General features: G+C 52.3%; 4 protein-coding genes across 14 annotated transcripts; 2 read left to right on the top strand and 2 right to left on the bottom strand.

Moving 5' to 3' along the window:
• The first annotated feature begins 6999 nt into the window (after positions 1-6999).
• On the top strand, positions 7000-12463 carry C1QTNF4 (C1q and TNF related 4). 6 transcript variants are annotated; one of them, XM_073808961.1, is made up of 3 exons: positions 7000-8355; positions 10849-10939; positions 11336-12463. In XM_073808961.1, the coding sequence occupies exon 3, from the start codon at positions 11341-11343 to the stop codon at positions 12313-12315; it is 975 nt and encodes a 324-aa protein (XP_073665062.1). In that variant the 5' UTR covers positions 7000-8355; positions 10849-10939; positions 11336-11340; the 3' UTR covers positions 12316-12463. The 6 variants fall into 6 exon arrangements, with proteins under 6 accessions (XP_073665062.1, XP_073665061.1, XP_033716597.1 ...); XM_073808960.1 differs by lacking the exon at positions 10849-10939 and adding an exon at positions 9192-9498; XM_033860706.2 differs by having other exon boundaries at positions 9192-10939.
• Positions 12464-12928: 465 nt separating this feature from the next.
• On the bottom strand, positions 12929-15361 carry FAM180B (family with sequence similarity 180 member B). 2 transcript variants are annotated; one of them, XM_004332352.4, is made up of 3 exons: positions 15141-15355; positions 14239-14309; positions 12929-14044 (listed from the first exon to the last, which is right to left on the bottom strand). In XM_004332352.4, exons 1-3 carry the CDS (start codon positions 15223-15225, stop codon positions 13649-13651), a joined length of 552 nt encoding a protein of 183 aa, XP_004332400.2. In that variant the 5' UTR covers positions 15226-15355; the 3' UTR covers positions 12929-13648. The 2 variants fall into 2 exon arrangements, with proteins under 2 accessions (XP_004332400.2, XP_073665063.1); XM_073808962.1 differs by lacking the exon at positions 14239-14309 and having other exon boundaries at positions 15141-15361.
• A 1471-nt stretch (positions 15362-16832) lies between these two features.
• NDUFS3 (NADH:ubiquinone oxidoreductase core subunit S3) lies at positions 16833-21651 on the bottom strand. 2 transcript variants are annotated; one of them, XM_004313418.3, is made up of 7 exons: positions 21519-21651; positions 21345-21410; positions 20107-20204; positions 19620-19769; positions 18598-18723; positions 18346-18465; positions 16833-17081 (listed from the first exon to the last, which is right to left on the bottom strand). In XM_004313418.3, the coding sequence occupies exons 1-7, from the start codon at positions 21592-21594 to the stop codon at positions 16914-16916; spliced, it is 804 nt and encodes a 267-aa protein (XP_004313466.1). In that variant the 5' UTR covers positions 21595-21651; the 3' UTR covers positions 16833-16913. The 2 variants fall into 2 exon arrangements, with proteins under 2 accessions (XP_004313466.1, XP_033716599.1); XM_033860708.2 differs by lacking the exon at positions 18346-18465.
• On the top strand, positions 21639-26539 carry KBTBD4 (kelch repeat and BTB domain containing 4). Of its 4 annotated transcripts, none has more exons than XM_019948175.3 (4): positions 21639-21774; positions 22696-23316; positions 24386-24492; positions 24939-26539. In XM_019948175.3, exons 1-4 carry the CDS (start codon positions 21756-21758, stop codon positions 25797-25799), a joined length of 1608 nt encoding a protein of 535 aa, XP_019803734.1. In that variant the 5' UTR covers positions 21639-21755; the 3' UTR covers positions 25800-26539. The 4 variants fall into 4 exon arrangements, with proteins under 4 accessions (XP_019803734.1, XP_019803738.1, XP_019803735.1 ...); XM_019948179.3 differs by having other exon boundaries at positions 22494-23316; XM_019948176.3 differs by having other exon boundaries at positions 21732-21878.
• The last annotated feature ends 11 nt before the right edge of the window (positions 26540-26550 follow it).

Here is a 26550-nt window from a genome sequence, read left to right as displayed (position 1 = left end):
GCATTGCCAGCCCGGGGTGGGGGGGGGGTGGGGGGAAGCCTTTGGGTGAAACTGACAGGTGAGCCGGGTGAGCACTTGGAAGCCACGGCCCCGCGGGAATCCACTTCCACCTGCCCAGCCGAGCTCTGAGGGCGGGACGGCCCCAGGCTGGGGGACTGCCCCCACCCTGCCCTGGCAGCCACAGTCCCACACAGCTTCACATGCATCCGCGACCGGTTCCTCTCTCAGTGGACAGACATGACTGCCAGGGAGCAGCTCCCCCGACCTTAGCTCTGACCGTGGGGAAGAACTGCCTGGAGCTGTCAGTGGCACAGGAACCACAGGGCAAAGTCGAATCAAGAAGGAAGGGCATGTTGGCCATGGAATGAGTGGGTGAGCAAATAAATAAATAGTCCTAGAACAATAACTTGAAGAGATTAGAGTTACTATCTCATGTTTAGAGACTTAGATGGGAATGTGGCACATGAGACAGGAGGCTCTGAAATAGAAAATGAGGGTAGCCCATTTGCAGAAAATCCTTGGACAGGAAAAGGGGCAGAGCTGAAGAAACCAGCGTGGCTGTATGGAGAGCTCCCTGACAGGCTCACAAATGAAAAGGCAGGTATAAGAGAAGAAGGCTGAAGTCCTTGATAAAATGAGACTCGGAAAAAGTGCGGACAGTAAAAGACGTTGTTGGTTATGTTCAGAGCAAGAGGAATAAAGACAGGATAGGGTTCCACTTGGGGAAAAGGTGCCAGGTTAGCAGTTGTCGGAAAGCAGAATACTCAACCCCGATTCTCCTCACTCTCCATCGAAGAAAAGCATTTCTAAACTGGAATGAGTCAAGCAAAGCTTCAGATAGAGGAAGTTGAAACTCCAAAGGGAGAGAAGAGAAGTAAACCTAAGCACCCAGCCATTTAAATGAGTTGCAAATCCCGAGGTGTTAAACCTTTGCAGAGAAGATTCTGGAACCCTTGCCAACGTAGCTGATAAAACTGTGGACAAAAGGAAAGGGGCCCCAATGCCCGATGGCTGCAAATGTCCCGGTGCTAGAAAAGAGGAAGAGGTAGATTCTGGAAACTCTAGGTGGGTATACTTCCGGTGAATTCCCAAATTTATTCTAGAATATCATATTAAACTGTGGGTTTGAGAACACCTAGAAAAAGAATTGGTACCTTCACTAAAAACAAGATAGAGTAAATAATAATGTCAACAATAATATAGTTTGTTATTATTTATTTGGAAGGCCACTAGGAAAATTTCCTTGGACATAGCGTACCCCGTTTCCAGTTAGACATCAGGTGCCTCCCAACTGAGGAGACAGCCAGGAAAACAGTGACCTCCAAGATTGCCCAGTCGGGTGGATCTCTAGCCCATTTAACCACTGTGCCCCTCCCCCCAAGTTGGTTATTCGGTTGATGTGAATCTGGGGAGAAGTCTTAAATTTCATGCTTCTAGATTCTGCATTTGGTCAGCTCAGTAGTTAATCGTGTCTGCCACACTCACAGTGCAGGTGGTACCACTATTGGAAGGAAAAGCTAATATTTGGATGTCAGAATCAAGATTCTAAAATATCCTGAAACAGTGAGCTGAAACCCACAGGATGAATTTAAAAGAAGTGGAAAGACCTGCATTTATATGTATTTTAAAACATCAGCTGCACCAGCACAGGATGAAGGAAGTTTGGCCTGACGGTGCTTGTGAAAAAGGCTGAGGGCTTTCAGCCGACCTCAGGTTGTATAGAAGCCAGCAGGAACCAAGCACCTGCTCAAAAAGATACTGGTTCTCCCTGCCTCTTTAAAATAAATTTATTTATTTATTTTATTTTTGGCTGTGTTGGGTCTTTGTTGCTGCGTGCGGGCTTTCTCTAGTTGCAGCGAGCAGGCTTCTCATTGCGATGGCTTCTCTTGTTGCGGAGCACAGGCTCTAGGGCACGCGGGCTTCAGTAGTTTTGACTCACGGGCTCTAGAGCACAGGCTTAGTAGTTATGGCACATGAGTGTAGTTGCTCCATGGCATGTGGGACCTTCCCGGACCAGGGCTCGAACCCGTGTCCCCTACATTGGCAGGCAGATTCTTAACCACTGCACCACCGGGGAAGTCCCTTCCTGCCTTTTTTAATTTTAGGTGCAAAAGGGTAAAACAGTGGAAAGTATGTCTTTCTCCCATAATCATTCCTCTTCCCAGGAGGCAACTGCTGTTAACAGTTTCTAGAAGATTCTCTCAGAGGTATTCCATGCACATAAAAGCAAATGCATACTTTTTTTTTAAAAAAGAAATGGTAGGGGCTAGGGTCTTCCCTGGTGGCGCAGTGGTTGGGAGTCTGCCTGCTGATGCAGGGGACACGGGTTCGTGCCCCGGTCTGGGAAGATGCCGCGGAGCGGCTAGGCCCATGAGCCATGGCTGCTGAGCCTGCACATCCGGAGCCTGTGCTCTACAACGGGAGAGGCCACAACAGTGAGAGGCCCGCGTACCGCAAAAAAAAAAAAAAAATATGTGATCCATTTGGAATTTGTTTTGGTATCAGGTGTGATGTACGGATCCAACTTAAAGTTTTCTAGATGGCTACCTAGTTGTTGCCATACAGTTTATTCAGTCGTATCTTTTCTCCTCTAATTTAAGCTCCCACTTTTGTAATATTCTAATTCCAATATGTATTTAGATACATTTGAAATAAATTAAAGTTTTTATTGATATTTCAAATTACTTTTCAAATGAAAGGAATAAATATTCATTGTAGAAAGTTTGGGAAATAGAAAACATTTTACAGAGAAAATAAATATCATCCCTGAACCTAGCATAAATAACAATATTTTTGTTTATCCAGTCTTTTCCTGCATTTTGGTGTTTATCCAATCTTTTCCTGCATAATTATATTCTCTACCTAATTGATAACACTATGTAAGTCCCCCCCCAGTTTTCCATCCCCCAAATCTAGTGTGATCTAAATGCCCAAAGTGGAACCAGTCATCATCTGACCCAGACTGAACATTCTCCCTTCCCCGTCCCCCCCAGATCCCAGTACAAGAGGTGGAATAAACCCCTTCTGACTCTTAAAATTCCTTCACTCCCCCCTCTCATTCTAGTCACCAAGTCCTCTGTATTTTCCCTCCAGAGACTCACAGGCCCTAGATTATGAAGTCCTCTCAATACACATCCGAAGAAACCAGGACCCAGAGAGGGGAAATAACTTGTAAAAGTTGGAGTGCTTTTAACTGCAAGAAACAGAGGACTCAAAATGGCTCCACCATCTTCCATAGTGAGAGGTCCATAGGTAGGGTCTGGAGTTACCTGTTGCCTCCTCTGCCAACATGGGTCAAGGAGGACCAGCAACGGTAGCTCAGGTAATGAGCCTGGGTTTGGGGAGAAACTCAGTAACTGTACTGTATCTTCAGTCCAATTTTGACACGTTCTGTTTCCCCCAGTATTCCAACTATCTATTGCTGCAGTAACCCAAAAGTTTCTGGTTTAAAACAATAACAATCAATTCTGTCCCTAGTGGGTCTGGACATACACTGGGTTCAGCCAGGTAGTTCTCGTTCGGAGTCCTTCGTACAGTTGCAGTCGGACAGTGACTGGGCCCAGAGTCAACTTGAAGGCTTCCTCGCTCATACTGCAAACAGTGGATGCTGGAACCTCAGCTGCGGTCAGGGCCAGCTTCACAGGCTGCAACGTGTACAGCTACACAAGGTCCCACACTTAGAAGGTCTCTATGCATGGTTTAATGATGTTGTGACCCTCTAAATTCTTAATTTTTGAACAAGGGGCCCTACCTTTTCATTTTGCACTGAACCTTGAAAATTAGATAACTGGTCCTGACTGGAGCTGTTGGCCACAACATCTGCACATGGCCTTTCCATGTGGCCTGGGCTTTCTCACATCATGATGGCTGGATTCCAAGTGTGAGTTTCAAGAGAGAGCGCCAGGCAGAAGCAGCATCACCTTTCACGCCCAACCTAGGTCTTCCTCTTAGAGGGGAGTGGCATGGTGTAAGAAGAGCAGGGTGGGCTGGGAGATGCTATCACGCTGTCTTTGGAAGATGCACTTTGCCACATCTGGTCAGGAGCAGGCCACCTCCGCATTTCTGGCCTCAACCTCCCCGTCTGCAGAAGGGACCTGGGGGTTCCCTTCTGGGAAAAAGGCCAACAGAGGGGAACTTGACCCTCACAGCCGCTCCCAACTGCCTCCATTCTGCGTTGTTTACCAGGTGCTCAGAGGCATTGGAACCAGGGGCAGTGGGGCCAGGAGCCCAGCCCAGGAGCTCTAAATGTCTACTCCCCTGGAAAGCTGAAACCTCTAAGGAAGGCAGGGACTCAGCGCCCTGACATCTGCTTCTCCTGCCAGCATCTCTGCTTGGCTGACGATTCCTCCTCTTTCATTTCTCCCTGGGGCTTGTTGTTGTCTTTCTTATTAGCTTCCCTTCAACTCCCAGCAAGGTCCCTAGACTCTGAGCTCTGCTAATTCCCCTGTAAGCCACTGGCAAGCCAGGAAGCTAATTAAATTGTGAGCTTGTGCGCGCGCGCTCTCTCTGTCAGTCTCTGCAGCTCTTCTTAGTTTCTCTTCCACCTGTCTCTTCCCTTTATCTTCCTTAGAGATCTCCCTGCCTCTCCTCACCTCTTCTGTCCCGCACTTAGAAGGGCTCTGTGCATGGTTTAATGCTGCCTTTCACTCTGTGGTAGGAGTAATCTTAAATACTGCTCTGAGCCCTAACCCCCTGTGGCAGGATAAACCAATTTCCTTAGCTCAGCATTTAAGCCCTACAACACCTCACCTGCCAGGCCTCCTTCACAAACCCTTCCCTCTTCAACTGAGCCACATACAGGCCGATCTATGCTACCTCCACACCTTTCCTCACACTCTTACCTTAGACTGGATCCCATTCCCCTACTCCTCTATCAGCACTATGTAAAATCCTCACCATCCTTTTTTTTTTTTTTTTAGTTTTTTTTTTCTTTGGCCATGCTGCGCAGCATGTGGGATCTTAGGTCCCCAACCAGGGATTGAACCCATGCCCCCTGCATGGATGCGCAGAGTCTTAACCACTGGACCACCAGGGAAGTCCGTCCTAATAACTTCTGCATACATCTCATTGACCAGGCCTAGCTGCCGGAGACAATGGGTACATTGCCTCCCTTCAAACTCAAGAGCCCATTCCTCATTTTACAGATGAAAAATTAAGGCCCCGGGGCTTCCCTGATGGCGCAGTGGTTGAGAGTCCACCTGCCGATGCAGGGGACACGGGTTCGTGCCCCGGTCTGAGAAGATCCCACATGCCGCGGAGCGACTGGGCTCGTGAGCCATGGCCGCTGAGCCTGCGCGTCCGGAGCCTGTGCTCCGCACGGGAGAGGCCACAACAGTGAGAGGCCCGCGTACAGAAAAAAAAAAAAAAAAAAAAAAAAAAAAAAATTAAGGCCCATAGAGGATCAAAGAATTCAGGAGGCCGCAGAGCACAGTGGCTAAGGACTGGGTTTTGGAGCCAGACAGACCTGGCTTTGAATCCTACCTCTGCATTAACCTCTTTATTCCTCGTTTGTAAAATTGGGTTAGTGACATCTACTTCAGGGGATGTTAAGAAATTAAATAAGGGGACTTCCCTGGCAGTCCAGTGGTTAAGACTCCATGCTTCCATTGCAGGGGGACAGGTTCGATCCCTGGGAACTAAGATCCCGCATGCCTCACAGCACAGCCAAAAATAAATTAAAAAATAAACAAATAATAGAAACTAAATAAGATAATGGGCGAAATGAAAAAGCACTTAACACAGTTATCGTTCATTGTCTCAGTTCGGTTTCCCCCCAAAAGCCGACCCTGAGGCAGATTTGGATACAAGTAGTTTATTTAGGAGGTGATCCCAGAAGCAGGGTGAGAGAGTGGGGGAGTGAGACAAGCAAGAGAGGAAAGCAAGCAAAGCATCCCGGGTAAGCAAGCTTTCCCCATGGACAGCTTAGGTTCCATTCTGCTGGAGTCTTTCTGAGACTGGAACAGGCCTGGGAATCGGAAATTGCCCCACTTTCAGAGGGACTGAAAGCTAGAGGATTTATCCACTAACTCTGGGCCCTCCTTGGTGGAGGGTTACCCTGGGGGCGTTAATTCCCCACGTCCAGCCTGCCCCACACTCACGTCCAAAGCTGGGAATGCCACAGGAGAGACACAGGGAGCAAGTTCAGAAACTGTCTACAGGTGACCTCCAAGTAGGCCTGGGGGCTTGACTGGGGGCACTGGTAGCATGTGCTACACCCAATGAAAGGAACTTGCTATGACAATGATCACTGTGTTGTGGTAGGAGCAGACAGGAGCTAGAGCCTAGCCCTAGGGCTCTTCTCTGAACCCTGCTGCCTCCTAACTTCATTCGGGTGCACCCCCAGCCTGCCCAGCCTGCCTAGATGCCCACCAGTACATGGCGTGCTGCTGCTCTGTATCCCTTTGCCAGTGGCCTCCACCTTGTCCCATCCCTTGAAGCAAAAACCCTGCTGTCATCTGCCTCCACCACCTGTCTCCAGAGAAATGAAATGAACAGTTCATTTCTCTGCTGAAATGCTTTTGTGGACCCAGGGAAAGTGTCAGATGGCTTTCAGCCTGAGACAGACCCCCAGTGGTTTAACTGTTCTGCCCTGAGAGTCCTGCCTTCTTCCCATTCCTCCCACTGTTGGAATCACACCTTCAAAATGCACCTTCAAGATGGCAACCCCGACCTCCTTGTCCAGAAGAAGGCTTGTGGCTGCCGCAGATTGGCTTCCTGCCTTCCCCAGCCCTCCTAGACCTCCCCCCACACCCCACCTAGGCCTTTTCAGGCTGGTGAAGGAGGCAAAAGATGGTCCTGAAAGGCTAGACAGGTGCTTCACCCTCTGTCCCCAAATGCCCCCATGCCCAGGCCGAAACGCCTCCATCCATCCCTTTCTATTGAGGCACATATCGATTCATTTTATCGTTCCCTCAGCACCCTGGAGAACACTTAATGAGTTCATCATCACCGTCAACACCTTCAGGAGGACTAACCCATGTTGGATTAACTGGGGTCGTGTAAGTTTTGATAGTTCCAGAAGGAGAGCTCCAGAGGACAGGGGATTTCACGGGGCGCCAGGCTTCTCAGAATCCACACAGAGGGTCTGTGGCAGAGCCAGGACTAGAGCTCAGGCCCCCTGAGTCAATCGGGGGGGTAGGCAGAGGGGTCCTGCTCTGGCAGCTGAAGAGTGGGGCTCTTCAAAAGCCATCCATTTGGTCAGCATCTACTGAGAGCCAGGCAGGTCGTCCCCTGCACAGCTGTCAGGACCGCAGACCCCCTGAGGTGGGTGCCAGAGTCCAGAGTGGAAGCCATGGAGGGGCCTCGGCGAGTGCTGTGGTGCGAAGACAGCTGTTCCAGCCCTGGTGTCCTGCTGGGTCCTGCCACCCCGGCCCAGCTAGGCAGGGTGTCAGTGTCCCTCTGCAAACAGGCCCTTGGAGCCCTCCCATCGCCCTTCTCAACCCTCTCCCTCCTTGCGGACGCTGTGGAAGCAGCCTTTCTGCCAACACTCAATTCTGCCCCAAGGACTCCCCTCCTTCCTCAACCACTACCCAGGGGGCACAGGCTGACCCTCTGATGTCTGCGGGTTTTGTCTTCCTCCTTCCTTCGTTACCAACCACAGACATTTTCCGATTTGGAGGTGAAATGTCAGGTCACTGTAAGCCCTTCCTTTACTGGCAGCATTGATTCATTTATCCTTCTCTTCCCTCAGACCCCCTCCCCCGGTGCCACTCAGCTTGGACATCTGTCCCAGCCAAACTCTCACCTTCCACTGTCCTTGCAGTCCAGAGGCTAGTCCAGTCTCTGCGCCCTGCTCCAGTCCCCTCTCCTCAAACCAGGGAGAAGGCTGGTCTGTAGAGTGCCCTGAGCCACCGCTAGGTTGACCTCTGCCTCAGTTTCCCCATCTGCTAACTTGGATTAATGATGCCTGCTCTCCAGACCCAGAGGAGGAAGCTTTAGGGAGGTCACGGAAGAAGAGCCCGGTGCTCGCGCTGCCTGCGCGGGGGGCCTTCTTCTTGCGGTGCCCCTGGGCCCTGCGGCTCGGCTCCCCGGCCTCGGCGCGCCCCTCCCTCTCGCTTCCCCTCCCGCTTCTCCCCCTGCCCGCCCCTACCCTGCCTCTCCTCGCGCTGTCCCGGAGCGTAGCTCTTCAGCAGCCCTTTTTCCCTCGCTGCCCCGCCACCCCGAGACCACCCCGGGGTCCCAGCGCCCCGCCCGCCGCCGCCGCCGCCGCCGCCGCCGCCGGCCCCGCCAGGCCCGGCCCCGCCGCAGCGCGGGCGGTCAGTGCGCAGCCCGGCGCCCGCCCGGAGCCCAGAGCCCGGAGCCCGGAGCCGGATCGCGGGCTCGGAGGGAAGCCGACCGACCGCCGCCCCCAGCCAGGTGAGGGCTACTCTGGGGCGCGGGGAGCCAAGCTTTCTCCTTGACTGGAAGCGGGGGCCGGGGAATTGGGTCCTTTTTCCCTGAAAGGAGGACCTGGGAGCTTTTTTTCATGAAAGAGGCTCAAGGGCTTTTACTCTGAAGGGATGGATAAAGGAAGGTCTGGGGGAGAGAGGGTCTGGGGTACCGTTTTCCGAGGGTTTTTTTTTTTTTTTTTTCATGAGAAAGGATTAATTGGCTTCCTCTGTGAAAGGGGGACTTATCTTCTTGGGAGCCTGAGGGGTTTTCAAGGTAGGTGGGGAAGGAGGTTTGGGCAGAGCTTGAGGGAGGGGGTGACTGGGAATTGAGGTTTGGAAGGGAGGGGTCTCTAGAATCCCCTTAGCCTGACATGGCTGTACCTCCACCCTCGGTTCCAGGGTTCTGGGTCTGTCCAGCGCACTGTGTCCTAGTTTTTTCTCTTTGAGGATGATTATTTTCAGCCTCACCTGGATGGAGCTAGGAACAGCCATTTCCTTCCCTGGAGCTGTGATGCCCACCTGACACCCGCTACCTCTGACCTGCTCTGGGAAGGGGGTTTAGGGAAGGATGGGGACCCACAGATCTGAGAAATGGGCAGTGGTAGGTGAAATGGAGGCTGGGTACTGGACACACAGAAGGACCCTCTGGCACTGGCAGGAAGGCTTGGCAGGAAGATTACTGAGGGTCGAGTGGGTAGGTGCTCCTGGGGCAAGACCTGCTAGGAGAGCAGCAGTGTCAGGAAGAGTTGAGATGTTCCCAGAAGACAAAAATGTTAAGGATATTTTTTTGGTTGGTTTTGCTTTCTTTCCCTTTCACCCTAGATCCCAAGACTCATTCCACTCCAATTTTTGTGAAAAGTGAAACTGAGGCAGATGACAGGTTGGCTGGAAATAGCTGTGTTTAGAATGGAAAGGTGGTGGAGAGGAAAGCACGCTGAATTTGGAATCAACAGACCTCAAGGCTTGCCTCAGTGCTCCATGAGTGGCCTTGGGCCGAAACGCTTCCCCTTTTTGGGCCTTGGCTTTCTCCCCTATAAAACAGGAGAGGGCCCACCTGTCTCGCAGGTTGGCTGTGACACCAGACGTGTCCAAAGAGCTCTGTGAAAGGGACTGCACTGAATACTGTGAGGTGCAATCTTCACTACTGCACATGCCCCCCCTCCCTGCCCCTGCCCTCACCAAGGGTACTGGCTAGCCCCTGGGGCACCTTTGTAAGAATGAGAAAAGGTACTTCCTGTGTAAGGAGAGAGTGTTCAGCTGGGCTAGGGACTTGGGGGTCTTACTATGAGAATTAGAAAAACGCACACTTTCCCCCAGGGGCAGAAATTCCACACAGTTGGGCAAGTAGAATGTGGGTTGGACTCCAGCACCCACCTAACCTCAGACGAACGTCCTTGTGTGCAGCACATCACAGCTGCACCTGGCTACCCTTCTTGACAGGTCCCGGGTGTCTCTAAGAGACACAAAGATACACACACTCCCTGGGCATTTCCCATAGAGGCCCACGGCCTAGACTGTTAACCAGCTCATTTTCTTTTCTGCTTTGCCTCCACTTCAGGCCCTCAGGGTATTCAATCCCCAAAGCCTATGCCCTACTAGGAAGCATTACGTAATTCTACCCTTGGAGAGTTAGTCCTCTGAGTTAAGCAGTGCCTTTACCAAGTTTCCAAGGGTAGGAGTTACTGAACCCTAACCCCTTATGTCAAGAACTTGATCATCAACTATACTCCAATATAAAATTAAAAAATTAATTAAAAAAAACTTGATCAGATCGATTTTCTCAAAAAATTGACTGCAGTGCCATCCAACGAAGGTGTTCACACCTGCCTTCTCAGAGCATACTCACAGTAAGCTTGTGAGGCAGGTCTCCTCCCCAGTTACACAGCGGCAGCCATGCCCAGAGAAATGAAGGAACTTGCCTAAGGTTGCACAGCCTGTAACGGGTAGAGCCAGGACCTGGGCCCAGGTTTAGCTGTCAGTCCTCTCCACTCCACCACTACTACTGAGGAACCAAGCTGCTGACCTCACAGACTTGCCAAAGCCGTGCTGGAATTGTTGCTCTCCCACTCTATCCCCAGTAGCCCCTGGCTCTCTCTTTCCTCTCAGTGACCAGCCCCCAAGCCCAGAGGAAGGCATCTCTTTCTCTTACTCTGATTTTACAGGGGGAGGGAGCTACCTCAAAGCCCATCTGTTCTGGCCTCTTTAGTGCAAGAAGGGCCCCTGGAGAGTCCAGAGGTCCAGCGTGGGAGCTGACCCTTGACTGGGTCAGAGGCCAGGAAATGGGTCAGGGAGTGGCTATTTCCTTTCCTGCCAAAATGGGGGCTTAACCAGCAGCCATCATGGAGGATATCAGTATAGAGAGCCAGTGCCTGAGAGAGGGGCAGGCTAAGTAAGGAGCATAGAACAGACACAGGAAAATGCAGCAAATCGGAGGCTGAAGGAAACTCAGAGACCCCCTGACCACCTTCTGCATTTCCAGGGCCCCTGGGTGTCAAGGAGGAGGGGATGTGTAAGCCCAGCAGACAGGGCTATAGGACCCTCTGACCAGAGCATTTCTGCTTGCATCTATGGTATATGTCTGTGATCTTTCACTTGAAAAAGGAGTTCGGGGGTTACAAAAAAAGAAGAGAGAAAAAAAAAAAACCAAAACTGGCCTAATCCAATGGTCCCCAAAGTGTGGTCCCTAGACTAGCAACATCTCTGCATTACCTGGGAACCTGTTAGAAATGCAAATTCTTGGGCCTCATACTAGATAAGGTGGGGGTGGGAGCCAACAATGTGTGTTTTAACAGGGTCTCCAGGTGACACTGAGGCCCCATGACGTTTTAAGAACCCCTGACCTAGTCCAAGTGTATAGGAAACTAGGAGTCCTAGTTGTGGGTCAAGGGCGGGTCTGTGAAGGGAACCCGTCTCCAGGCCGCCCCTGCCCAACCCTTGTCTCCTTTCCTTCGTGCCTCCCCTCCCAGGCGCCATGCTGCCGCTCCTGCTGGGCCTGCTAGGCCCGGCCGCCTGCTGGGCCCTGGGCCCGGCTCTGGGCTCGACAGAGCTGCGCTCAGCCTTCTCGGCAGCACGCATCACCCCCCTGGAGGGCACGTCGGAGATGGCGGTGACCTTCGACAAGGTGTACGTGAACATCGGGGGCGACTTCGACGCGGCCACCGGTCAGTTCCGCTGCCGCGTGCCCGGTGCCTACTTCTTCTCCTTCACGGCTGGCAAGGCCCCGCACAAGAGCCTGTCGGTGATGCTGGTGCGTAACCGCGACGAGGTGCAGGCACTGGCCTTCGACGAGCAGCGGCGGCCCGCCACGCGGCACGCCGCCAGCCAGAGCGCCATGCTGCAGCTCGACTACGGCGACACGGTGTGGCTGCGGCTGCACGGCGCCCAGCAGTACGCGCTCGGGGCACCCGGCGCCACCTTCAGCGGCTACCTGGTGTACGCCGACGCCGACGCGCCTGCGCGCGGGCCGCCCGCGCCCCCGGAGCCGCGCTCGGCCTTCTCGGCGGCGCGCACGCGCAGCCTGGTGGGCTCGGACGCGGGCCCGGGGCCGCGGCACCGGCCCCTAGCCTTCGACACTGAGCTCGTCAACATCGGCGGCGACTTCGACGCGGCGGCTGGCGTGTTCCGCTGCCGCCTGCCCGGCGCCTACTTCTTCTCCTTCACGCTGGGCAAGCTGCCGCGCAAGACGCTGTCGGTGAAGCTGATGAAGAACCGCGACGAGGTGCAGGCCATGATTTACGACGACGGCACATCGCGGCGTCGCGAGATGCAGAGCCAGAGCGTGATGCTGGCGCTACGGCGCGGCGACGCCGTCTGGCTGCTCAGCCACGACCACGACGGCTACGGCGCCTACAGCAACCATGGCAAGTACATCACCTTCTCTGGCTTCCTGGTGTACCCCGACCTTATCCCCGCCGGCCCGCCCGGCCTCGGGCCTCCGGAGCTCTGAGCCACGACCCGGAGAGGAGCCCCGGGCAGCCTGGGGCGTGCATGCCAAGACGGGACCGCGGCCCGAAATGTCCCGCCGGCGCGAGCATGACGGCCCGCCCAGCGTGGCTGGACTCTGCGAATAAAGTGGGCCTGCGCCGGCGCCTGTCTGCCGGGGTCCTGCGCTTTGTCTTGACTGCGACGCTTTTGTCTCGGGCGGGGCGGGAGGGACTGACTACAGCTGGCCCCGGGTGGGGGTCGGAGGGCAGAGGGCAGCATTCAGTCAGGCCTTGGGAGGGCGAGGAGGTGGGAATTTGATTGAACCCTACTTGCCTAACCCCGATTTGGGCCTCCCCTTCATGTCCCATTCCAGTCAGTCCCTGTAATTCCTCCCCGTTGACCTACGACGTTACTTTTAGGGCCCATCTGGTTCTTTTTTGTGACAAGGGACTTCACCCCGCTGCCTCACTGGGGCTATGGGATTCAAGGAAACGGTACATTCCTTTTCCCAGTAGGGCGTGCGCATGGGACAAGCAGTTGATATCTGGTTGCCCTGATTCCTGCCCTCCCGGGATGAGGAGGGTGGTTTGCTCAAGGCACTGGTTAAACAGCTTACTCTGACAACAGAAGGACACAGGGCTGCAGGAGGCTAGAACAGAACATTTTATGGGATGAGCTACACAGGATCAGGACTACACCAGCCAGCCTCAGTCCCCTTCCAGCCTTACTCCCTCCTCTGAGCCTTGTTGATATGGACCAAAAAACACTTCTCACTTCCCTGCCCCACAGAAGATAATGTTCCTCAACCTGCTTCCCTCCATTCCTCCAACAGACTGACCTAAAAATGTCCAGCCTATTCTCCTAGCCCACATGGGGTACTTGGAGGCTTAGGGACCCCCAGAGCCTTGGTTGGGTTTAAAAGAGGTGTCTACATTAGGACTGGGCACTGAGCACTTACGAGTTTCCTGTAGATTCTGCCTGTCATGGGACTGCCTAGGTAGGAGCTGGAGGGTCTGACCTGGCCTTACTTGGGAGCTTCCCTTTCAGCATCCCTTAAACACACTTCTCAACCCTGACCCCTACACCCCCTGCCCCCCACCCCCACCCCGCCACACACACTGCCTCCAAGTCCTGCCCTTAGGTCTGTGCCTGCTGCCTGGGACCCAGAGCCTGGGCCCAGGGAAGAAGATGGGGGAGGGGTAAGCTGGGGTCTGGGGTACAAGCCGAGCCCAGAGGCCCGAACACAGTGGGAAAAACCAGGTGCCAGATGGAGGCCCCTGGCCAAGATGGGTCTGGCTCAGGTAGGGGGCGGGGTGGAGGGGGCTGGGGTGGGAATGACAGGCAAAAGGGGAGGGTTAGGGGAAGGGGTCAAGGGTAGAGGCCGAGGGCCCCAGAGAAGGGGGCTGGCCCTGGGGGCAGAAGCCCTTGCACAGGTCCCAGAGTGTTTCCTGTGCCAGGAGGGCGAAGACCTGGGCCCAGCGACCTCTCTCCTGAGCCTCACTAGCCACAGGGAGCCGGTAGACACAGGACAGGCCTGTGAGGAGCAGATGTTCGAAGTCCCAAGGGCTAAGAGGGGGTCCCTTCCGCAGGTCCTGGAACTGCTGCAGCCGCTGCTCAGCACCCTCCAAGTCCCTGGGCACATGGTGCTGCAGGAGGAGACTGAGCCGGCGGCCTGGACGTGTGGATGCCAGTTCCTCGTCCTGGATGTGCAGCTGCCCCATGATATCCAGCTCCAGCCCAGACCAGAGCAGCTGCAAGGGGAGCCATGTAAGGGGTGGGCTGGGGCCTAGGGAGCGGGGCCGGGGGGGCATAAGCAGGCAGCAGGACCCATGCTGGGTTGGCTCCCCTCCCCCAGCAGCCCCAGCTTGAGGCATCCCCCTTCCCAACCCTGAGCTTAGGGACATCTGGACACTCCCACCCCCATGTCCCAGGCTGGAGGAAAGACCTCAAACATCACTTCCGGGGCCTCTGGCTCCTGCAGGCCACCTCCCACGTTGGTGCTGTCCATGGGCTGCCCTGGGGCAGCAGAGAGGAGGTCAGGGCCCTGCCAAGCTCCACCCTGAACACCCCAGCCTCCCACGAGTCCCTTCAAGCTGCCTGGTAGGGGTGCCTAGAGGTTCTTCTATCTACAAAGGAGCAGGAATGCCATCCCATGCCCACCTCCCCCACACACATACGCACATTGACATTCACTCTCTCATTCACAAGGCATAGTCTTGTGATCCCAAAAGCATCATCCCAAACCCAGATACGGTCTTGGCAAACGTCCAGGACTCCTCCTGGAACTTCTACAGTTCACTTGGCCAGGAGCTCCAGGCCAACGGGTCACAAGACACTTCACTTCCCATTTCTCCTTCCTATATAATCATCTAGGGACAGCGTGACCTGAAACTGCCAGTGACCCTCCCCAAAGGTCAAGGACCCCTTTGAGAAGAACCTCTTTCTTTCCTGCTTCTCGGTAAGTGACCGTGTGCAAGGCAGGGAGGCCAGGCAAGGCAGGATGTCTGTTGCAGCTTCCTTCACCCCTCTTCTGGGGTGCTGCCTAAACCTTGGAATGATTGTCCTAAGCCCAGGGCAGGTTAAGAGGTCCTCCTTTGCACACCAGCCAGAATAAGCCCCAGGCCCATTGAGAGCACCTAGGGCTATCTCCCCTCACTTCACCCCGACCTTTCTGGTTCTGGGTGGGGCCCACACCTTTCCCTCCCCCACCCCGCAGCGCAGGTCAGCCTGCTACCCGTCATGCCCTCAGTTCCTAAGCCCTGCTAGGCTCAGATAGGACCAAGTGTAACTGCTGTCAGCCAGCAGCCTTCCTTGGCTCCTGTCCACCCCACCCTAAGGCCCCGGTACCTGCACGGTGCTGGGTTGTAGTCACTCCAGGGAGGAGGCAAATGGCTACCATTAACCAAGCCAGGAACTGCATCGTCCCAGCCATGGCCCACACGTCCTCTGAGTCTTATTCTCCCCGGCTGCTCTCTGCACCTCTGTCCGCCTCCCACACACCAGGGCTCCAACCTTCCACTGCAGGCTCCAGCCGTTCCCTGCTTGGCGTGTCATTCTTCCGTGCTTAACAGGGAGGGGCTGGCTCTGGCTTCCTAGGGGCTCTTTCCATCCCACAGAAATGTGGAATCTGTGGTTGTTGGCAGGAAGAGCCTGGCTCCTGGCTTGTCAGGCCCTTAGCTTATTCCTGCCCAGACGGGCGGGATGCTTAGTTAATAGGAAGAAGGTGTTTGGTAGCAAACAGCTCTGACTTAGCCCTCCAAAAAGGTAGGCAAGAGGGGGGCTTCCCTGGTGGTGCAGTGGTTAAGAACCCGCCTGCCAATGCAGGGGACACAGTTTTGGGCCCTGGTCTGGGAAAATCCCACATGCCACGGAGCAACTAAGCCCGTGCACCACAACTACTGAGCCCACGTGCCACAACTACCGAAGCCTGCACACCTAGAGCCCGTGCTCCGCAACAAGAGAAGCCACTGCAATAAGCCTGCGCACCGCAACAAAGAGTAGCCCCCGCTCGCCACAACTAGAGAAAGCCCACGCGTCGCAACTAGAGAAGGCCCGCGCACAGCAACGAAGACCCAACACAGCCAAAAATAAATAATTTTTTTTAATTTAAAAAAAAAAAAAAAAGGTAGGCAAGAGCCCAGGCAGTTACACTACTATCTGTCGTCACCCCCAAAACATTCTGCAGCTGAGTCCAGCCCCTGACACCCAGTCCAGCCCAGCCTCCAGGGAGCCCCTCAGTAGCCAAGAGCAACAGCTACAAAGCCTGATCTTCCAACTGCCTGGTGTGCTGGCTGAGCGGCCCACCGACAGGCAGAGAAACACTCCCACCTCAGGCACGCGGCCAGGGGCTGAAGAGACTGCACACTGGCCAGGTGCGGAGTGCTGCTTCCTGGCAGACAGACCTGCAGCTCCTGATTGTCTTTTGCCCCAGACTGGGACCCCCTTTGCTTGCTTACAGCATTCTCAGCTCAGGCCAGAGTGCAGGAAGATTCCCTTAGCCCAAGCATGATGGGCTGTCAGCTTGCAGGGAGCAGGACACAGGGTTCAAAATGAGCTGAAGCTCTTCTTGGCTCTGACTGTTGGCCCATGGAACCCTGTGATTGTTTGCATAGGATGAGGATGAGGGTGGGTGGAGGGTGCCCTATTTCCACCCAGGCCCCTGGATCCATCAGCTGCCGCCAGACAGTATGCTGTGACAAGGGGCTTTCTCTAGCAGTCGTTGAGACCCCTCCAATTCTCAGGAGAGGCCCCGCCGCACCCATCCTGAGCCCTGTGGACTGTGAGAACTTTCAATTTCAGCTCCAGAATCTCTCTCAGAAGTACATCCAGGGCTTCCCTGGTGGCACAGTGGTTGAGAGTCCGCCTGCCGATGCAGGGGACGCGGGTTCGTGCCCCGGTCTGGGAAGATCCCACATGCCGCAAAGCGGCTGGGCCCGTGAGCCATGGCCGCTGAGCCTGCGCGTCCAGAGCCTGTGCTCCGCAACGGGAGAGGCCAAAACAGTGAGCGGCCCGCGTATCACAAAAAGCACACAGAAGTGGTGAATCTAAGTAGGATTTTATTTACAGGGACGCTCAATGATAGATATGGCGCTTTCTAGGATACACATGCCTTCCCTGAAACTACTTGGTTTCGGGGTTCTTGTCTCCAGCTTCAAGCCTGAGACTCTCAGGGGGCTGGCGATAAGCAGGGAAAGTCTCCCAGGGGCTGTTCAGATCAAACCTGCGGAACTCTTGGGCCAACTCCACCGGCTCGGCCACCACCCGCTTCACCTCATCGTCATAGCGTAACTGCAGAAGAAAAAGGCAGGCTTGAGCACTAAGGAAGACCTTGCTACAGCCACTAAAGGCCCACTTTCCCAAAGCCTTCCTCAGCCCCTTTACTTCTCTGTCCTTGACTCCTGTCCCAGCCTCTGTAAGTCTCCATCCTCATCTGTGTTACCCATCAGACCACAACCCAAACAGTCTAAAATGGCCTCTATCTCATGCCCTGCCATCACCCAGGCAGGCCCCCCTGCCCACCATCCCCACATCAGGAGCTCTGAGCTCCTTTTCCACCAGAACTGACTTTGCTCACCCATCCACATACTCTTTTTTTTTCTTTTTTGCTGCACTGTGCGGCTTACAGGATCTTAGTTCCCCAACCAGGGAATGAACGTGGGCCCATGGCAGTGAAAGCGTGGAGTCCTAACCACTGGACCGCCAGGGAATTCCCTCAACACACTCTTATAAATTGACGGTAAGCGTTTGCCCATGATGAGGGAGCAAGTCAGTGGCTGGAAACAACAAACCTAAGCTGGCAAGCACTCAAGTTCAGGCCCTGTGACCTTGGCATTATCACTGCCAAGATGCAAGGCAATACATGTGGCATGGCTTTTCTTGTTATTGGAAGATCAGTTGGATAAGGTAAAGACAACTGGGTGCTGGGAATGGGACCATGCTAAACTAAACACTAAGAAAACAGGAGCATTTGGGTATGAAGTGATGGGCTGGATTGCCACTATCCCAACATTTCTAAAAAGTTACTTTGCTACAAAATCATGTGTGTGTGTATATAATAAGCCATCTTCCTGCTAATAACCTGCAACATGTTGCAATCGTAAAGTAAAGCACTGAAATGCCTTATAAGGCTCTTACAGGCAATTGTTACTGGTCTTGCCTCTGGCCATTCTCAAGGGCTGAACATGTAGTGTCTTGCCTTCTCAGAGATCCAGGGCAGGGTAAAAAGATACTCCACTTTAGATCTTGGTGACAAGCTGTGTCCTTAAGTCTGCCTTGGTCATTAAAATGACCATTAAAATAATGGCTAACATCAACTGAACATTTACAATACTCCCCTTTTAAACATACATCAATTAGTTTTCTGCAAATCTACTATCGTTAAGTACTATTATTGTTCCTATTTTGCAGATGACAAAACTGTGTCAGAGTGGAGCTAGGATGGAATCCAGTACTGATGCTCTTAAGCCACCACAATCCAATGGCCATAATTCCTGCCCAGGATCTCTACCAGGTCCTCCCTGCCCAGACTGCTGCCCAGTTCCAAGGCTCCTACCTCAACATAGCCAGACAGGGGGAAATCTTTCCGGAAAGGATGTCCCTCAAAACCATAGTCTGTTAGGATCCTTCTTAGGTCAGGGTGGTTAGCAAAGAAGACTCCAAACATGTCCCAAATCTAGAAAAAAGAGGCACTCAGGCAATCAGCCATCACAGCCAACACAGGGTGAGGGGCTGCACTGTATCCAGTAATTTCAATCAGTTCTGCAACTCCGGCCCAGAGGTGGGTCCACCACGTCCAGTAACTCACCTCCCTCTCATACCAGTTGGCTGCCTTGTACACAGACACAGAAGACTCAATGGGTGTCAGCTCATCTGTATAGGTCTTCACACGGATCCGGGAGTTGAAACGCAGAGAGAGCAAGTTGTAAACAATCTAGGGAGAATGGAGGGAGCTGGAGGACCAAGAGGACCACAGGCTGAGGGGTCTGGGACAGAAGTCCCTGAGTGGGAGCATAATAATGAGGATACAGGGTGGGTTAAAGTTCCACCCTGTGAACCTGCCTTCTGTCCCGAACTTCAAAACCTCAAGATGCTCTTATCCTTGCAACTACTTCCAAAGGCCTAAGCCACCCTACAGCTCAGCCTGTCAGCATGCTTGTCTTTGCTCATGCTACTGGATGCCTCCCGACCTGCCCTCCCTCACTGGGCTAATTCCTGGTCTCCTAGTTATCCATTAAGATTCAGCACAAACTTTCTCTCTCCCTTCATAAAAGCCTCCTAGACAGGGCTAAGTGCCTCTCCTGTGTTCTTATAATATCCCATGAATTATGTTATTACAGTAAACTGTTTTATGTGTCCTTCTTCCTCACTAGAGTGTGGGGGACTCCTGGAGGGCAGGTACTGGGTGTTATTTCTCTCTCAATCCCAGGATCTGGCAGAAAGTAGATGACCATACTAACAATAACAATAACTATATGTATTGAGAACTTATTGTGTGCTAGCAGTCTACCTGTACTATCTCATTTAATCCTCACAACCACCCTATCAGATAGGGTGGTTTTATGCTTTGTTTGTACTTACTTTGCACATAAGAAAACTAAATTCAGAAAAATCAAACAAAATGTTTGAAGCCACACAGCCTACTAATGGCAAAGCTACAATTCAAACTCAGTCTGCCTGATTCTGAGGCCCTGGTTTAACTGCTGTGTTGTATTGTTTGACCTGAACAGAAACTAAGGAGGCTATGGTTCCCAAAGGTAGCTATCACCCTAAAACTGTTTTGTCCCCTTTCCCTCCTTTACTCTCCAAACCTCAAGTCTCCTGACTGACCTCAAAACGGTTCTGCCGGGTGGGGATATCCACCGCTGTCAAGTCAGCCAAGGATTTGAATTGTGCATTGGTGTGATCCCTGAGGAAAGTCAGCACTGGGATGACTCCATCAGGATGGATACAGATCTCTAACTCATTGAAGCAGGACACCTGCAGACATGGAACAGGAGAGGAGAAGGAACAAAGCTACGGAGGGAGCAGCTAACTTCAGCTGGAGTCTCCCGATTAAAGGCAGAGAAAAAAGACCAAGTTGGGATGGAGGAGTCTGTGGTTTGATTCCAGGCTGCCCACTCCCACATGCCCTAAGAACACAGTTCTTTCTTTCAGTGTTTTTTGGGTTTTTTTTTTTGGCCGTGCCACGTGGCACGTGGGATCTTAGTTCCCCAACCAGGGATCGAAAGTGCGGAGTCCCAACCACTGGACTGACAGGGAAGTCTCAACATGGTTCTTTCTTGACCCAAACCCGAACAACAGTAGTGAATATTACCTGAACTTGTTGGACATACTTGGGCAGGATTTCAGCCACATACTCTCCAAAAGCTGAGAGCTGCTTGTGGGCCACATCATTCTGTGGTCTGACAGTGGCTGGAAGGAGAAGGCATATTTAAGTAAGGAAAGTAGAAGGCAGCAGCCAGCCCTGCATTCAGTCTCTTGAGCTTGTAAGGGGTGCCGTTTCCCAGTCAGGACTCCCTGCAGAACCTTGAGAAAGGTGAAGTGGAAGCTTCCTCTTCCATGGAACAGAAAGTGATGAAAACATAAGGAAAATGCCACCTACACAGTCCACAAAGACTCACCTTATTACTGCAGCTGGGGTGTTTGACCCTTTTCAAAACTACTCCGTGGTTCTTCCTTCACAATGCCTGCATTTCTGCTAAAAGCAGCATATGTCTCAGCTCTCTTACCACACTAGAAGCTCTTTAAGTGTGAGAATCAGAACTTTTGCTTCTCTTTATCTCCTTAGCATCTGGCTCATAGCAGGTTCTCCAGCTAAGAACTTCAGGGCTGAAGAGCCATCACAGATTATGTAGTTGAAACCTTTTTTTTTTTGTGACATAGATGAGGAAACTGAGGCCCAGAAAGGGGGAAATGTCAGGTTTCCTGACTCCCACTCGGCTTATATTGACTGTAACTTATCTCCGTACACTCATTCGTACAACACTAAATCACTGAGCAACCACACATCATAGGCCGCAGAGTAACTGTTTTCTCTGTCTTTGGCAGCAGGCAGGCCTACTTTGTCACTTACTAGTGCTGTGATCCCGGGCAAGTTACTTCTCTGGACTATTTCCTGCTCTACAGTAGAAGAGCATAATACTATCTATCTCATAAGATGGTTGTGGAAACTATAATCGTTCATGAATCGCTTAGCAAGGTGCCTGGCACACAATAAGCATTCAAGTAACGTGGGCTACTATTATAACAAGACTCAGAAGCCCAAAGTTTATGTTTCCTGCTTTCAAAGAGATGCCAGTTTAATCAGAGAAAAAGGGAATCATGGAAATGGACAAGGGGCAACAGGACCATAACAGAGAGGCCTAAGGGCACAGGGAGGGCCCGATTCTGCCTGCAGGGTGAGGACCATTGGAGTCAGCTCTCTAAGGACAAACAGAGACTTGCGAGGAAACGCAGGGGAGGGCAGCCCAGGACAAGGGCAAACATCTGACAAAGGGAATGAACGGGGCCCCGCCTGTAGTCCCGAGAAGGGCCGGACCCGCACATACTCACGGCGCGTGTCTGCCGCGGCGCTTTCCCTCCTCACCGGCAGCAACAGCACCAAGGGTCTCCAGGCCACTGCATGGGAAGATAGACACCGAAGCGCAGGGTGAGGCCTGAGGAACTCCCTGCGCTGGGCGTGTAGCCGTTCCTGCCCCGGGCCTCAGCCAGCTGTCCACTGCTCACCTCTGGCCAGCGCAGCGGACCCCACGAGCCCCAGCCAACAGCTCCGAGCCGCTGCTGCCGCCGCCGCCGCCGCCATGTTCCCCGGATACACTCCAGGTAGCCGAGGGCAGATCCATAGGACACGGAGCCCCAAGGGCACGGACCGGAAACGGAAGTGTGCAACAGATCTTCTTCCGGGCGGACGCGGGGTCGGAAGCAGAGGTTCCGGGTTCCGGGTTCCGGGTTCCGGGCTTCGGAATGAAAGGAGGGAAGGCAGGTGAGAAAGCGAAGCCAGCGGGTGGGGAAACCGTGACGTGAACGTGCCCTAGCTTGGTGTGACAGAGGCTGGAGAGAAGGCAAGGATCCTAAGGAACCAGACTGGTGAGAGAAGAAGGGGCGAGAAGTCTGGGTTCCACATTCCACACCCCTCCCCCGCTCCCTGAGCTAAGCTTTTGATGAGGGCCGTTGGGCAAGGCTAGGGGGAGGGGGAGAGAAGAACGGTTTCCCTAGCGGCCGTTTCCCAGGCGACTCCAGGTGGAGCGGGAATCCTGCACGTGGCGATGGGCTACCTCGGGCCCCGTGCTAGGGACGGCTGGGCTCCGTCTCGAGTTCTGGGAGGAAGCCTTGGGGAGTCATTAGGACGAGCGGGGAAGTGCCGGGGAGAGGCTCAGAAAAGAGCAAACGTGGATCTGAGAGATGTCCTAGGACAAACCTCAGATTGTAAGGTCTGGATTCCCTGCGCGGGGAAAGAGGGGCTTGGCCACAAGGACATGGGGATCTTTTTGTCAGGTTCTGCTGCCCCGAGCCTCACAAGTTTTATGCTAATAATTATTTGGTTAGTAAGGCTTTTTCCCAGGCTTTTAAAATCATAGGCTTTCTCCAATCCCTCGCTTTCATGTGTTGACCTAAATACCAGGCCTTTTGTTACATAAAGGAAAGGAGTATTCCGTGTTTTCTCAGGGAAACACCCAGAGTACGAAATTTTTATTTCATTAGGAATGTGATGTCATTGCAAGAGCGTGAGTCCAGCTTTGGTTGAAGGAGAACATCAGAGATGTCATTAACAGGGCCAGGACTAAGGCTAATCTGGGCCGACTGTGCCCTCACTTTTCCCTTCTCCCTCCCTGCATTGGACAATTGGATTCATAGGCTGTGGCTATGGACTACTTCAGTTATTCAGGGTGATGGTGTTTTGCAGACAACTGGCAGAGAGAGAAGTTGGCTACTACCATGGAATCACCAGAGGAGCCTGGAGCAGCCATGGATGAGAACTACTTTGTGAACTACACTTTCAAAGATAGGTCACACTCAGGCCGTGTGGCTCAAGGCATCATGAAACTGTGTTTGGAGGAAGAGCTCTTTGCTGATGTCACCATTTCAGTGGAAGGCCGGGAGTTTCAGCTCCACCGATTGGTCCTCTCAGCTCAGAGTTGCTTCTTCCGGTCCATGTTCACTTCCAACCTGAAGGAGGCCCACAACCGGGTAATTGTGCTGCAGGATGTGAGCGAGTCTGTTTTCCAGCTCCTGGTTGATTATATCTACCATGGGACTGTGAAACTTCGAGCTGAGGAGCTGCAGGAAATATATGAGGTGTCAGACATGTATCAGCTGACATCTCTCTTTGAGGAGTGTTCTCGGTTTTTGGCCCGCACAGTGCAGGTGGGCAACTGTCTTCAGGTGATGTGGCTGGCAGATCGACACAGTGATCCTGAGCTCTACACTGCTGCCAAGCACTGTGCCAAGGCCCACCTGGCCCAGCTGCAGAGCACAGAGGAATTTCTCCACTTGCCCCACCGTCTACTCACTGATATCATCTCTGGTAAGTTGAGAGAGGGGGAACATCATACCCAGCTACACCGGTATGATGTTCAGTGAATGTTCTAGTTTAGGAGAAGGGTACCCTCAGGCTTCCTGGTGTTAGTTTACATTATTATTCTTGATAAGAATTTAGATACCTTCTGAGAGAGAGTAAGTTGAGATTTAGTAGCTGATATCAGAGACAGAGTCCCTTCCAGACGGAGAGGCTAGGAAAACAAAGCAACATTTCACAGTATATACAAATCTTGGATTGAAAAGAAAAACAGCAGCACTTAGCCACAAAAGGTAGTGAGGAGCTATCTGCATTTATATTCTAATCTCTCTTGTGCGTAAGTGGTCTCATCCATTCTGTACTTTGCATGTATTTGTGGGACTAGTTACATAAGTAAATTGACAGTGAGTCAAGATACCTAAATAAGAAGCTTCTCAAGTGATGTGCCAATTTTTAGGTAACAATCCTGACTCCACAAGTGAGGTATAACCATACTTCAAGTGTGAGTTTTGTAGCCTAGTAAATTGCTTCCATGGCAAGTAGGAGAATATCAAATCATCCATTTTGATTAAAAGAAACAAGGCAGGGACTTCCCTAGTGGTGCAGTGGTTAAGAATCTGCCTGCCAGTGCAGGGGAGACAGGTTCGAGCCCTGGTCCGGGAAGATCCTACATGCTGTGGAGCAACTAAGCCCGTGCTCCACAACTACTTAGCCTGCGCTCTAGAGCCCGCGTGCCACAACTACTGAAGCCTGTGTGCCTAGAGGCCGTGCTCTGCAAAAGAGAAGCCACTGCAATGAGAAGCCTGCACACTGCAACAAAGAGTAGCCCCTGCTCGCCGCAACTAGAGAAAGCCCACGCGCAGCAACGAAGACCCAATGCAGCCAAAAATAAATAAATAAATAAATTTATTTTAAAAAAAGAAACAAGGCAATTTTATGTTAATTTCTCATACACGTACATATACATACATGGTGGTAGTCTGACAAAGATGTTCACGTTTTTAAAGCCACTTGTTCTAAATTTCCCTTTTGGATTGTCAGATTGCCATTGACCATACCTTTCCTCTGGTTTTTACAGATGGAGTTCCATGTTCCCAGAACCCAACAGAGGCAATAGAAGCCTGGATCAATTTTAATAAAGAAGAAAGAGAGGCTTTTTCAGAGTCACTCAGGACTAGCTTGAAGGTAAGGCAGATATCTTTAGGGTTGGGCACCATGATATCCATGCATTCCAGCCATTTATTGGCCTGGCCTCTTTGATGCTGGTAAATAAGTCTCTGGCTTGAAACTGATAAGAGCTGGGGAGGAGGATGTGTGTGTGAGACCAGAAGCCACCAGCCTCTGGGCTCCAAAGCTCCTTGAGAGAACTACTCTCATCATTACATTAATAATCCGAAGTAGCAGATCATGATAATTATAAAAAAGGCTGGAATGAGTGTAACAGGTTTTCTCTTTCAGCATAAGATGCCTGAAAGTGATTAGAGGAGAGTCAGGATGACACACAGTAACTAGAGCAGAGTAGGTTAGAGCAAGGTACAAGTGTGTGGTCTAGGACCTTAAGGATATGTATCTCAAGTGAGCCTTAGCCTAGAACTGATAGATACCATTTATACCTTTAATTTCACCAATAGGAAATTGGGGAGAATGTACACATTTACCTGATCGGGAAAGAGTCATCTCGTACCCACTCGTTGGCTGTGTCCTTACATTGTGCAGAAGATGACTCCATCAGTGTAAGTGGCCAAAACAGCTTGTGCCACCAGATCACTGCAGCCTGCAAGCATGGCGGAGACTTGTATGTGGTGGGAGGGTCCATCCCACGGCGCATGTGGAAGTGCAACAATGCCACTGTGGACTGGGAATGGTGTGCGCCTTTGCCCCGTGACCGACTCCAGCACACCCTGGTGTCTGTGCCCGGGAAAGATGCCATATATTCACTGGGTGGCAAGACGCTGCAGGATACCCTCTCCAATGCAGTTATCTATTATCGGGTAGGTGATAACGTCTGGACTGAGACAACCCAGTTAGAGGTGGCTGTGTCAGGGGCCGCTGGTGCCAACCTCAACGGGATCATCTACTTACTAGGGGGGGAGGAGAATGACCTGGACTTCTTTACCAAACCATCCCGACTCATCCAGTGCTTTGACACAGAGACAGACAAGTGTCACGTGAAACCCTATGTGCTGCCCTTCGCTGGCCGCATGCACGCAGCTGTGCATAAGGATCTGGTGTTCATCGTGGCTGAAGGGGACTCCCTGGTGTGCTACAATCCCCTGCTAGACAGCTTCACCCGGCTTTGCCTTCCTGAGGCCTGGAGCTCTGCCCCATCCCTCTGGAAGATTGCCAGCTGTAATGGGAGCATCTATGTTTTTCGGGACCGATATAAAAAGGGGGATGCCAACACCTACAAGCTTGATCCTGCCACTTCGGCTGTAACTGTCACTAGAGGCATTAAGGTGCTGCTTACCAATTTGCAGTTTGTGTTGGCCTAAGGCTGTGAGGGAAAGAGCGGCTGACTTTTGCCCTCCCTTTCTCCAGCACCTACCCATCCAAACTCAAAGTCCCGGAGGCCCCCATTCAGGTACTATGTTATTTTTTGGCACATGTTAGAAAGGCAGCGCCTCAACCCTTGAACTCATAAGGGTGTTCCGTTTGGGGCTTTTTAGACTGCTGCTTCTCAGCTGGCTGGTTGAACTGAGAGTAGGCCAGCCTGTTCGCCATCCCCTTGTAATCCTGTGCCTCCCTACAGAGCACGTAGAGCAAGCCTCTTCTCCGCCCTTAGGCACTGCCTCCCCTCTTTACCTGATCAGTGTTACATAGAAGCACCCCTGATCCCGGGACAGAAGGAAAGATGCCCAGTCTTCCTTTTTTTCCATAGCCTGTCAAGTGGCTAATTGGTCATTTTTCCACGAAGAATTAGGTGTTAGAGTTCTCCTTCAGGCTTTGGTTGGGAGAATGGACTAAGCTGAAGGTGTCCTTCACCAGCAAGAGTCTACCCTAGAATTTAGGACGTTTGTCTGTTGTTTTTCATCTGTCTGTCAAGAAATGTATACTTTGGTTTTATTTTTGGCTTATTCCAAGGAGTAAGCCAGAAAGAAGTAGAAAGGATTATTTCTGATTAATCGCAGAAACTTTTTTCAAACTCAAATATATAAGGTCTCTATTCTTTTAAAAGCTCTAAGCTAAGCCAAGAGCTAGGAACTGTTCATACAAATAAAAGTTTTTGAAGCGATATGTGTGTCT

The sequence above is a fragment of the Tursiops truncatus genome, chromosome 8 (assembly GCF_011762595.2).
Source record: "Tursiops truncatus isolate mTurTru1 chromosome 8, mTurTru1.mat.Y, whole genome shotgun sequence".
Classification (NCBI taxonomy): domain Eukaryota; kingdom Metazoa; phylum Chordata; class Mammalia; order Artiodactyla; family Delphinidae; genus Tursiops; species Tursiops truncatus.
This window is presented reverse-complemented; position numbering and strand designations above follow the sequence as displayed.

Excerpts from the sequence above, each read along its gene's own strand:
- C1QTNF4 (XM_033860705.2), top strand. The coding sequence starts at position 11,341 with ATGCTGCCGCTCCTGCTGGGCCTGCTAGGCCCGGCCGCCTGCTGGGCC.
- FAM180B (XM_004332352.4), bottom strand. The coding sequence starts at position 15,225 with ATGGCTGGGACGATGCAGTTCCTGGCTTGGTTAATGGTAGCCATTTGC. Across the intron at positions 14,310-15,140 it reads TACAACCCAGCACCGTGCAG|GGCAGCCCATGGACAGCACC; the intron begins GTACCGGGGCCT and ends CTGCTGCCCCAG. Across the intron at positions 14,045-14,238 it reads CCCCGGAAGTGATGTTTGAG|CTGCTCTGGTCTGGGCTGGA; the intron begins GTCTTTCCTCCA and ends CTCCCCTTGCAG.
- NDUFS3 (XM_004313418.3), bottom strand. The coding sequence starts at position 21,594 with ATGGCGGCGGCGGCGGCGGCAGCAGCGGCTCGGAGCTGTTGGCTGGGG. Across the intron at positions 19,770-20,106 it reads AGTATGTCCAACAAGTTCAG|GTGTCCTGCTTCAATGAGTT; the intron begins GTAATATTCACT and ends CCATGTCTGCAG. Across the intron at positions 17,082-18,345 it reads CCCTGTCTGGCTATGTTGAG|TTACGCTATGACGATGAGGT; the intron begins GTAGGAGCCTTG and ends TTTCTTCTGCAG.
- KBTBD4 (XM_019948175.3), top strand. Across the intron at positions 23,317-24,385 it reads ACTCACTGATATCATCTCTG|ATGGAGTTCCATGTTCCCAG; the intron begins GTAAGTTGAGAG and ends TGGTTTTTACAG. Across the intron at positions 24,493-24,938 it reads CACTCAGGACTAGCTTGAAG|GAAATTGGGGAGAATGTACA; the intron begins GTAAGGCAGATA and ends TTTCACCAATAG.